Source organism: Primulina huaijiensis, unplaced genomic scaffold (assembly GCF_012295235.1).
Source record: "Primulina huaijiensis isolate GDHJ02 unplaced genomic scaffold, ASM1229523v2 scaffold41409, whole genome shotgun sequence".
Classification (NCBI taxonomy): domain Eukaryota; kingdom Viridiplantae; phylum Streptophyta; class Magnoliopsida; order Lamiales; family Gesneriaceae; genus Primulina; species Primulina huaijiensis.
In genome coordinates, this window is record NW_027359854.1 from 19,782 (window position 1) to 30,793 (window position 11,012).

Consider the following 11,012-nt stretch of genomic DNA (forward strand, 5'->3'; position numbering starts at 1 on the left):
TTTTCTATAATTCTTCGCATCATTGTTGAACCAGGATGTCCTAATCGATCATGCCAATTGGTTAATATTGAAGAATTATCAATTACCATGTTTGATTCAATGGGACGTATATGTGTATAATGCAATCCAGTAGGGAGCATTGGTAGTTTTTCAATCACATATTTCTTTCCTGATTTATATGTGGTAAGACACATATATTTCTCATTCCCTTCATTCATTGTTTGAGTATCATACCCATGGGAATATATATCATTAAAACTCAACAAATTTCTTTTCGATTGTGGTGAATATAAAGCATCATTGATCAAAAATTTTGTACCATTAGGTAACAAAAATTGTGCTTTACCACATCCTTTAATCAAGTCTACAGGACCTGATATTGTATTCACCGTTGTTTTTGTTGGTTTTAGTTCCAAGAAATATCTTTTATCTCGGAGGATAGTGTGCGTTGTACCACTATCAGGTATGCAAACTTCAGCTTGGTTCGTAGCATTTTCCATATTTGAACTTCAAAAAAATATGCAATGAAATAAAATTATTGACAATAAAATACAATACAATATAACACACTATAAAACATTATCATACGAATACATAAAAAATAAAATATTTTACATATTTATTCCACCATCAAATTGATCATTATCTGAGAAATCAATCAGAAAATCTCCAGCATCAAAATGAGTTGAACCACTCAAAGGTTCACTGTGTTCAGTAAAGTTGGTCTCCTTTTCTTTCCCCTTTATTGATTCTTTATAAAGTTTACAAAGGTGCTCAGGGGCTCGACAAATACGGGACCAATGTCCTGGAGTACCACATCTGAAACAAGAACTTTCAAATCTTTTTGAGTGATTCTCATTAACACTCATATTCTCTTGATGCCTTTTCGGTGGGTGGTTTGGGACGTTCTTTTGAGATGAGTTATAGAAATAACTATCTCGATTATTTTCAAAACCACGGCCGCGTCCACGACCACGACCACTTCCACGTCCACGTCCACGTCCACGACCACGACCACGACCTCGATTTTGTCCTCGACCAAAATCTTGTCTGTAACTTTGATTTTGGTTTCCAGGTTTAAATTCATTTTTGCTTACAGCATTTACTTCTGGAAATGCTGTTGATCCAGTGGGTCGGGACTGATGATTTCTCATTAATAGCTCGTTGTTCTTTTCCGCCACAAGAAGACAGGCGATGAGTTCAGAATATCTCGCAAATCCACGCACTCTATATTGTTGCTGTAGTGTTATATTTGATGCGTGAAACGTGGAAAATGTTTTTTCAAGCATTTCCGATTCTGTAACCTCATGTCCACAAAATTTTAACTGCGAGATTATTCTATACATCGCTGAATTGTAATCACTGACTTTTTTAAAGTCTTGGAATCTTAACATATTCCATTCATCACGGGCGGTCGGAAGTATAACTTCCCTTATATGTTCAAATCTCTCTTTTAATCCTTTCCACAGAGCCATGGGATCTTTTTCGATGAGATATTCACATTTTAAACCTTCATCAAGGTGTCGTCGTAAAAATATTATAGCTTTTGCTTTTTCTTGTGATGAAGATATACCATTTTCTTTAATGGTCTCGCTTAGACCCAATGACTCAAGATGCATTTCTACATCAAGAGTCCATGGCATATAGTTTTTCCCAGTAATATCAAGAGCGATGAATTCGAGCTTTGCCAAGTTTGCCATGGTGGTACTAAAAATTACGATGCATTTTATTAGTTAATGAATATTGCAATACAAAGTAATGGATAAACAACAAGTACAAGTATTCGTAAAAATAAAGAAAACACACGAGGAGGATATTCTCCGATAAATACAAGACTGGTGAGTATGATAACCAAAATAATTAAAAATAACCTCGTGAAAGCCATCTTCTTTTTTTCTTCGAAAATTTGATGAAGAATAATTTTTAGAGAAGAAGAGAAAGTTGGAGTGATTGAATGTATTTGTGAGATTGTATTTATAGAGCAAAAACTAGCCGTTTTGTTACCGTTTATTACCGTTGGTGTATAAGAAAATAAATGTATGTATTTGTATAATTTTATGGTAATAATATGGTGTATATAATATTAGTCATATTTAAATAATTATGTATATCATATCACATTATTATAATTAGGTGTCATAAGTTATTTTGTTTAAAAAACCTTATAGGCTTTTATACTTGTCGTATCCCTTACCGGGAGTGTGGGATGTCGTCTTAACATCCTCCCAGGATTTATAACAAGTTTTTGAAAAAATTATTTTTATTATTTCTAACAATAACATTATATTATATATTACATATATAAACAATAAATAAATAACAGTAAAATAAATATTATTACTTTTGTTACCTTTTTCTTCTGTTCGGAGCTTGGAAAAATATGGAGGACTTTTAGAGCTTCGTGCTGATAACGTGTTGTGAAAAAGTAAAAATTTACGGTAAAAAAGTAAAAATCTCAAACTCTCAAAATTATCACACTACACACTTTATAATATTTTTCTCTCAACTCAATTGTGATTTTCTTCACAAATGAGAGATCTATTTATAGAAAATTTTTACAAATAATCCAAAAATAAAATACATCATTACCTACATCATCACACACTAATTTTCAATATTCAACACCTAATTTTACCTAATTTTCAACATTCAACATTCACATTTTCAACACAAATATTTAACACGTTTTTAAATAATTTTTCAACATATTATATATTAAAACTAACAGCTGGTGCAGCTTAATTTACGAGTTCACATGGTATTATTTTTATAAAAACAAAATTTTGTAATAATTACCATTTATTGAACAAAAGAAATCATATTTACTATTAAACCAAACATGATTTAAAAAAGTTGTTGGGAAAAGTATTTAAAAATATAAAAATATCCTCAAATCTAAATAATCTTAGCATTTTTTTATATCGAAGAAAAATCAAATTTCTAAAATTAGGCGATATTCTTTCAACTAGTAAATATAATTTGATTTTTTTAATGAATAAAATTTAAAAAATGCATCTCAGTACGTACATAGTTTTTAATCATATTATTAGTCGATGGGAATTTTTTATTTTTTATTTTGTGTAATATTAATATATTCCTGATTAAACAGGCGAAATTATTTTTCTGATGTTTTAAAATATATATGTTGTTAACTAATCTATATTTTTTCAAATGATTAGATAAACCCTAAAAGATGAATTTCTGTATGAAATTTCCGGGTAAGTTGGTTACTTCGAATGCAAGTAGGAAATAATCTGTGTGTATGATCAAGAAGATGAAGAAACGCGGATGTAGTGGAATAGTAATAAAATCTGCAATCGAATCATAAAAATATATTTTTTATTAATAAGTTTAAGCTTTGGGTTTACACGAAAATAAATATACACAGAGATTTGTTTTAATGAAGTAATAAGCGAGGACGTGTGTAATCCTTTCCTTATAACTTAAGTTTAGAGATTGAAAACATAAATCTCGGTAACCGCCACAGCTGGAGGCGGAGGAACTCTCATGCGAAGGTGCTGACTAACGCGTAGTTCTTCCCACTATATATACAATGATGCTACAAATGGAGGATCATGCAGTGCCCACAATTTTGTTTTATTGATTTCAGTTACCCTTTTGCTACATTATATATACACATATATATTCAATCAAGAACTACTGAGGTTACAGATTTGATCGATCGGTCTTCGACATGCCTTCGGTCATTCTTGCAAACTCGCAGTGCATGGACTCGTTAGCTGCTCTGCATGACACTGTGAATCTCAGCCTACGCAATAAAAAGAGATGGCATTTGGCTTTAGTCACAATTTATTGTTCGAGGGCTTTCTTCCCCCGGTTCAAAAAAGAAGAGATATTATCGCGAAAATGGAGCAAGATTTCGCCTGAACTGTCTTCAAGAATCATTCTCGATGTTGTTCAAGAGCATCCCTTATTCTCTGGTGTTGATCAGTCGAGCCTTATCAAGGTTGTTAAAGACAAAAGCCTTGATCATTTGGCAAAACTTGGAGGAGTTGAAGGGATTTCTTCTTCTCTTAAGACAGATTTGCAAAATGGGATTACTGGTGATTTAGAAGATATTTCTTCTAGGCATGAAGCATTTGGTATGAATACACATCAAAAGCCACCAACCAAGAGTTTCCTCCATTTTGTATGGGAAGCTTTCAAGGATCCAACGATTCTAATTCTACTGCTGTGTGCTTCACTCTCTCTTGGATTTGGTATCAAAGAGAATGGTCCTAAAGAGGGTTGGTATGATGGAGGAAGCATATTTGTTGCTGTTTTTCTAGTTATTTCTGTATCTGCTATCAGCAATTTCAGGCAAAACAGCCAGTTTGAGAAACTTTCGAAAGTGAGCAGTAATATTCCAGTAGAAGTTCTGAGAAATGGACGAAGGCAACAGATAACGATATTTGAGATCGTTGTTGGAGAAGTTGTTTGTCTCAAGATTGGTGATCAAGTACCTGCGGATGGCCTATTCATAGAAGGCCACTCTTTGCAAGTGGATGAATCTAGCATGACTGGAGAAAGTGATCATGTGGAGATTAATGCATATCAGAAACCCTTTCTGTTTTCAGGTACGAAGGTTGCTGATGGATATGGTAAAATGCTAATAACTTCTGTGGGAATGAACACTACTTGGGGTGAAATGATGAGCACAATAAGTCGTGATTCGAATGAGCAAACGCCCCTTCAAATGCGGTTGAACAAGCTAACTTCATCAATTGGTAAGGTTGGCTTAGCAGTAGCCTTTCTAGTTCTTGTCGTGCTCCTAGTACGCTACTTCACAGGAAATACGGAAGATGACTATGGGAATAAAGAGTTCAATGGGAGCAGGACTAAGGCTGATGATGTGATAAATGCTGTGGTGAGGATTATTGCTGCTGCTGTAACTATAGTAGTTGTCGCGATTCCTGAAGGGCTGCCTCTTGCAGTCACACTAACTCTTGCTTATTCGATGAAAAGAATGATGGCAGATCAGGCAATGGTGAGAAAGCTCTCAGCTTGTGAGACGATGGGCTCAGCCACAATTATATGTACAGATAAAACAGGTACTCTGACTTTGAATCAGATGAAAGTAACCAAGTTTTGGTTGGGAAAAGAATCTCCACAAGGGATGGATTATTCTTTGATTTCTAGGAGTGTTCTTGAATTGTTGTACCAAGGGATTGGCCTCAACACAACAGGTAGTGTTTACAGGTCTGAGATATCAGGAACAGATCTTGAGTTCTCTGGCAGTCCAACAGAGAAGGCGATTCTTTCATGGGCCATGCTCGAATTGAACATGGATATGGAGGCGATAAAACGAGAATGCGATGTTTTGAAGGTTGAAGCATTCAATTCTGAAAAGAAGAGAAGTGGCATACTGATGAAGAAAGTTGAAGATGGCGGGAGTCATGTACACTGGAAAGGAGCTGCTGAAATGATACTTGCAATGTGCTCTCATTACTATGATATTGAAGGTGACATTAAAGATTTGAATGATCTTGAAAGGGTGAAATTTGACCAGATTATTCAAGGGATGGCTGCCAGTAGTCTTCGCTGCATCGCTTTTGCACATAAGCAGGTTCTAGAGGCCGAGCATGAGAGCGGGGGAAACCATCCAAGAATTCAAGAAAATGGGTTGACCCTGTTGGGCATGGTGGGACTGAAAGATCCATGTCGCCCTGGCGTGAAGAGAGCCGTGGAAAATTGTCAATTTGCTGGCGTGCAAGTTAAGATGATCACCGGTGACAATGTATTCACTGCAAAAGCTATAGCCACCGAATGTGGAATACTCCATCCTAACCAAGAAGCAAATGATGGGATGGTCATTCAAGGGGTCGAGTTTCGTGGATACACAGATGAGGAGCGAATGGAGATAGTTGATAAAATCTGTGTCATGGCGAGGTCTTCTCCTTTCGACAAACTTCTGATGGTGCAGTGCCTGAAAAGAAAAGGCCATGTTGTGGCAGTGACTGGAGATGGCACAAATGATGCACCTGCACTGAAGGAAGCTGATATAGGCCTGTCAATGGGGATCCAAGGTACAGAAGTGGCAAAAGAAAGTTCGGATATTGTAATCTTGGACGATAACTTTGCTTCAGTTGCTACAGTTTTGATGTGGGGAAGATGTGTTTACAACAATATTCAGAAATTCATCCAGTTTCAGCTAACAGTAAATGTAGCAGCTCTTGTCATCAACTTTGTGGCTGCGGTTTCAGCCGGTGAGGTGCCGTTGACTGCTGTTCAACTTTTATGGGTAAACCTGATCATGGACACTTTGGGAGCATTAGCCCTCGCTACAGAGAAGCCCACAAAAGAACTCATGAACCAGAAGCCTGTGGGTCGAACTATGCCACTTATCACCAATGTCATGTGGAGGAATTTGCTAGCTCAAGCCTTGTATCAGATATCTGTTCTCTTGATATTACAGTTCAGAGGAGAATCAATTCTGAGTATCAGCAAAAGGGTAAACGACACATTGATATTCAATACTTTTGTTCTGTGTCAAGTGTTTAATGAGTTCAATGCACGTAAACTCGAGAAGAAGAATGTTTTCGAGGGGATACACAAGAACAAGCTGTTTTTGGGGATTGTTGGGGTTACTTTGATTCTTCAAGTGGTTATGGTCGAGTTTCTTAAGAAGTTTGCAGATACAGAGAGGTTAAATTGGGGACAGTGGGGACTGTGCATCGGAATCGCAGCTGCTTCATGGCCAATTGGTTGGCTTGTCAAAAGCATACCAGTAACTGATAGACCAGTGTCCAGTTTTTTCAATTTCAAGAACTTACAGGGCATGTAAATAGGAGAAATTATGCGGAACTTTCAAGTCCGTAGTACATGATTCTTTAGTGTTATTTCCGATTGCATTTTATTTTACGTGTATCTTTTATGAGTTCTTGGACGAGTTTAACGATATTCTTTAAAAATAAAATGTTGAACTCTATCATGTTTCTATAAAGAAAGCTAATGCGCTATCGAAAGATTTTTCAGAAGCAACCCACCATTTGTTCCCTACATTAAGCAGAAGTCAAATATCATACAGGGTGCAGAACAAAGCCAACGAGTGGCAAAATATAATACATAAGTGAGGCAAATTGATTATGCCGTCATGCCTCACAAAGTTTTATTGAGCTAGACTGAGATTATTTACCAAGTTCGATGCAATCATACACGGAACGATAGATATGGGAGGTTTAAGTTTTCTCCCAAGACATAATTTTACACAGGAATCAACTTTAGGCAGGAACAGGTATGGGCAGTGCACCATTCTCAAAGGGAGCTAAACTATCGTAATATTCCACCAAAACTTGCCAGCCACCAGGGCACATGAATCCATCAGGAGGGTTTTCCTTGTTCTTTGCCAAGGTTCGCATCTGGAGTTAAATGGAAAAAATGGACGTTAGAATGAGGAAAATTATGCAGTGGATGAGACAGAAGAGGTGGTAGGAATCTTTCCTTCTTCTAAATTTGTCTCTAGTTTAATATATTCTAATTTAACGTCTCTAAATTTTTCAAGACCAACGAAACTTCTACCACTATATTATAGCTTCGATTAAGCTCCTTTATTTTTACACGGAAGCAGCAATGGTGGTACGAGAGATACCTTGGTGCCAGATATGAATAGAAAATCTTGTGCCCTTGATGGATCAAAGAATGCCATTTTACCCTGAGTCTTGTCATATGCAGCCACCTGCAATAATTCATAACTACTAGTCAATATGCAGCATTAATCTTTTCTGTATCCCTTCATATAAACTTCTTGATCATAACATTCAAATAGAAAGTTCCTTCAGATTTTTAATCAACATAAAAAGGAGGGACAAAGTGGTTGTTCGAGTACCTTGAATGGTAAAATGTTCAACTTCTCCAATCCAGGAGCCATGCTTAGTACTTTCTTTCCATGATCAGCATCATACAAATCTCGTTTCTCGATGGGGTGGCTCATGCCAGCTGGGTCGCGCCCGACAATGTAAAAGTTTGCGCCTGCATTTATCCGAGCTTTAGCATGCCACTGAACCTCAGTCGGTCCAGCATAGTGCATTGGAGACGGAAATATCGAAACAACCGTAGTCTCTGGATCAAGGACGCCATCTTCAAGCACCTAAAAGAACACACATAAATATGAAACATGATCAGTAAGGCAACGTGGCGGTAGATGGTAATACCAAATGACATCATCATAAGAAAAATTTATACCCCTGGATTGAAACTTTCACAAATTGTATTGAGCTCAAAGTGAACTTAACAATTAGATTCAATCTTGTAAGATCATGCAACTGCTGGTGTGCCAAAAGTCGTAAATAATGGTAATTGTAGAACTCAGATCATACAAAGCACCATGTTTTGATAGTTGTAATCATATAGAAAACCAAATATAGACAATTGTTGCTCTCCAACAAAGTCATTTGCGACATTCTGCTTAGTTATAGTACTAGAGCATTAAATGAAATTTACCTTTTCATGCTGCTTCATTCGCCAGCTAAGTGGAACATCGTCTGCTTTTGTGTAACCGCCTAAAGGATGAAGCAAGAGGATGGGATTCTTGTATCCCATCTCAAGAAGCCGGCGACGCGTGTCAGTCATCAATAGAGCATGGCCATTGTGCACAGGGTTTCTTAGCTGGAAAGCAAATACTGCATCTGCATTGCGTCTCTCAAACTCATCACGAAGCTGTGCAGGAGAAAGCCGGAATCGATCAAGGCCGTCATTATACTGAATGGGATGTATAACCTCTAAATCACCACCAATCAGCCAGTTTCCAGATTCTGTTATTGCTTCATCAACATAGGGCAGACCAGGTGCAATCGTACCCCAAGTTCTTGCTATTCGTTCTTCTTTATTGTGCTTGTAGATCTCAATGCTGCAAGTGAAAATTCGTGACCAAAAAATGTTCTTTTAACACCGGGGATGGGTAAATGGCGTTACGAATCATAGGTTGGTGAAATGAAAGCCACGCATTGATCAAATACTCAAAGAAAGATACGCCAAGGAATTCATGATTTTCATCTTGTTCAGAAAATTGTCAAATAAAATAGAGGCAATCTTATAAAATGTCCCTAACCACCGCTTAGAGTTGTCGGATTTAGTGGCCAGACCAAACAAAATTTAAATTCTATTACAATTACGTAGCTGAACAAGAATGTATAGCTGATAAGAAATATGGCTCAAAAAACTCATATTTTCAAAAACTTATAATGATTAAGTTAATTAATATATGTGGCATAGCTGATAAGAAATATGATTTAAAATAGCAACAAAATCAATAGATGAAAAAAGTAGCTTTTATATAGGAAAATGTATAATAATCATATCAAAACATTGAATCTAATAACTTGCTAGTTGACATCACAAAGTTATCACTTCATGAAGAATATATATTCTTCTGAAGAAGAAAAAGAAATATGAATCTCGTGATAATTCCCGCACCCCTGAATTTTCATCTACCAACCAAGACAGAGTCTTGGGAGGTTTACAGAACAACTAGTCTTTCCTCAAGTCGTAAACATTTTTTTTAAAAAAAAGTATACAGTATTTCCATAAATACAGTATACAGTATTGAGTATTTCCATAAATACAGGTCCACGCTCATCTAACATGTGTTCCTGCCAGTCGCCACATCCGATTTCTGTATGATTTCAAACACATAAAGTAACCCACGCATGCAACGAAAACAGAAAGAAATTTGGTGCATATTTGCAAGTATCGCCAGGATTACTGGATTTGAAGGTGGAAAAATTACATCTTTAGTACAAAGAATGAATACGCTATGCATATCAAAACCATCAAGAGGACATATGAGGCCCAGACATAAAACGAAGTGAATTGCCCTTACTCATTCAAAATAGCAACTGGGTCGCCCTTCTCATCAACAAGTGCCACGCTGGTAAACGACCCGACCCGACTCTTCTGATTATCATCAATCGCGAGCACGATAGGTACCGACATGTTCACAAACGACCCGTCTTCTAGACGGAGAGAATTAAAATGAAGTGTTTGGAGGAACTGAGACTCTCTCATGAATCCCTTCAATGGGCTTGCCCAGCCTTCGCTGAGCACATGCACCCACTGAAGATCAATCATGGAGAGCCTGATCTTCGGCAGGCTCACAGCCTGCTTGAATTTGGATTCTTTTTCTGATTCTGGTACGAATAGTTGAACAAGCTTCCCACCATCCGGATCGATTAGAGAAGCGGATATATGGGTGAGGCGTCGGATTTTGGAGGGGGGATGGCGGTGGAATGGGACATTGAAGGGCGAAGAGACATGGGTTTTTGGTATTTTTTGGATGGAATGGAAGGTTGGGGTAGAATTTTTGAGGTATAGAGAAGCCATTGTTGCCATTTTCGGCTCTCTTTGGGTGGAATTTCAGCTGATGGTCTGTGTGGAGGAGAGAGAGAAGATTTGGAGGGAGAAAGGGGACAATTGTCAATTGTTAGGCCTTGTTTGGATTTGTTTCGATTCTTTTTAAAAAAAACGAGACAATGATTTCGATATAATTAATTAATTGTCGACAAAAAAGAAGGAGATTGAAATTGAAATGATTTCGTGTAATATGAAATTGTAAGGTTAATTTTTTTTTTGGAATTATAAAAAAAAATGTCAAAAACTTGTGTGAGACGGTCTCATGGGTCGTATTTTGTGAGACGAATCTCTTATTTGGATCATTCATGAAAAAATATTAATTTTTATGCTAAGAGTATTATTTCTTATTGTGAATATCGCTAGAGTTGACCCGTCTCACAGAGAAAGATTCGTGAGACCATCTCACAAAAGACTTACTCAAAAAAAAATCATTAACTTACCGTAAGTTAATTACTCTATTAAATTTAATTTTATACATGACACTACAAAACAAAAGAAAATTAAATCATTCCATTATCTAATGGATACTATAGAATTGTAAAGTAAATTAAAATCTTATATCAAAATATAACACGATAATATTAAATCTTTGGAAAGTGATAGGATTTCAATTAAACATATAAGTTGGTCAGAAATATAACGAAATCGTCTTTCTTATTCTTTCC

General features: G+C 36.5%; 2 protein-coding genes across 2 annotated transcripts; one reads left to right on the plus strand and one right to left on the minus strand.

Annotated features, from left to right (window-relative positions):
• Positions 1–3,387: 3,387 nt before the first annotated feature.
• LOC140969383 (putative calcium-transporting ATPase 13, plasma membrane-type) lies at positions 3,388–6,903 on the plus strand. Its single transcript, XM_073430705.1, has 2 exons — positions 3,388–4,727; positions 4,791–6,903. Exons 1-2 carry the CDS (start codon positions 3,695–3,697, stop codon positions 6,782–6,784), a joined length of 3,027 nt encoding a protein of 1,008 aa, XP_073286806.1. The 5' UTR covers positions 3,388–3,694; the 3' UTR covers positions 6,785–6,903.
• A 128-nt stretch (positions 6,904–7,031) lies between these two features.
• LOC140969385 (ATP sulfurylase 1, chloroplastic-like) lies at positions 7,032–10,428 on the minus strand. The gene is made up of 5 exons (XM_073430706.1): positions 9,818–10,428; positions 8,440–8,845; positions 7,826–8,086; positions 7,589–7,675; positions 7,032–7,358 (listed from the first exon to the last, which is right to left on the minus strand). Exons 1-5 carry the CDS (start codon positions 10,324–10,326, stop codon positions 7,221–7,223), a joined length of 1,401 nt encoding a protein of 466 aa, XP_073286807.1. The 5' UTR covers positions 10,327–10,428; the 3' UTR covers positions 7,032–7,220.
• Positions 10,429–11,012: the final 584 nt, after the last annotated feature.

Excerpts from the sequence above, each read along its gene's own strand:
- LOC140969385 (XM_073430706.1), bottom strand. The coding sequence starts at position 10,326 with ATGGCAACAATGGCTTCTCTATACCTCAAAAATTCTACCCCAACCTTC. Across the intron at positions 8,846-9,817 it reads CCAGTTGCTATTTTGAATGA|CATTGAGATCTACAAGCACA; the intron begins GTAAGGGCAATT and ends TTTCACTTGCAG. Across the intron at positions 7,676-7,825 it reads TGAACATTTTACCATTCAAG|GTGGCTGCATATGACAAGAC; the intron begins GTACTCGAACAA and ends GAATTATTGCAG.
- LOC140969383 (XM_073430705.1), top strand. The coding sequence starts at position 3,695 with ATGCCTTCGGTCATTCTTGCAAACTCGCAGTGCATGGACTCGTTAGCT. Across the intron at positions 4,728-4,790 it reads CAAGCTAACTTCATCAATTG|GAAATACGGAAGATGACTAT; the intron begins GTAAGGTTGGCT and ends GCTACTTCACAG.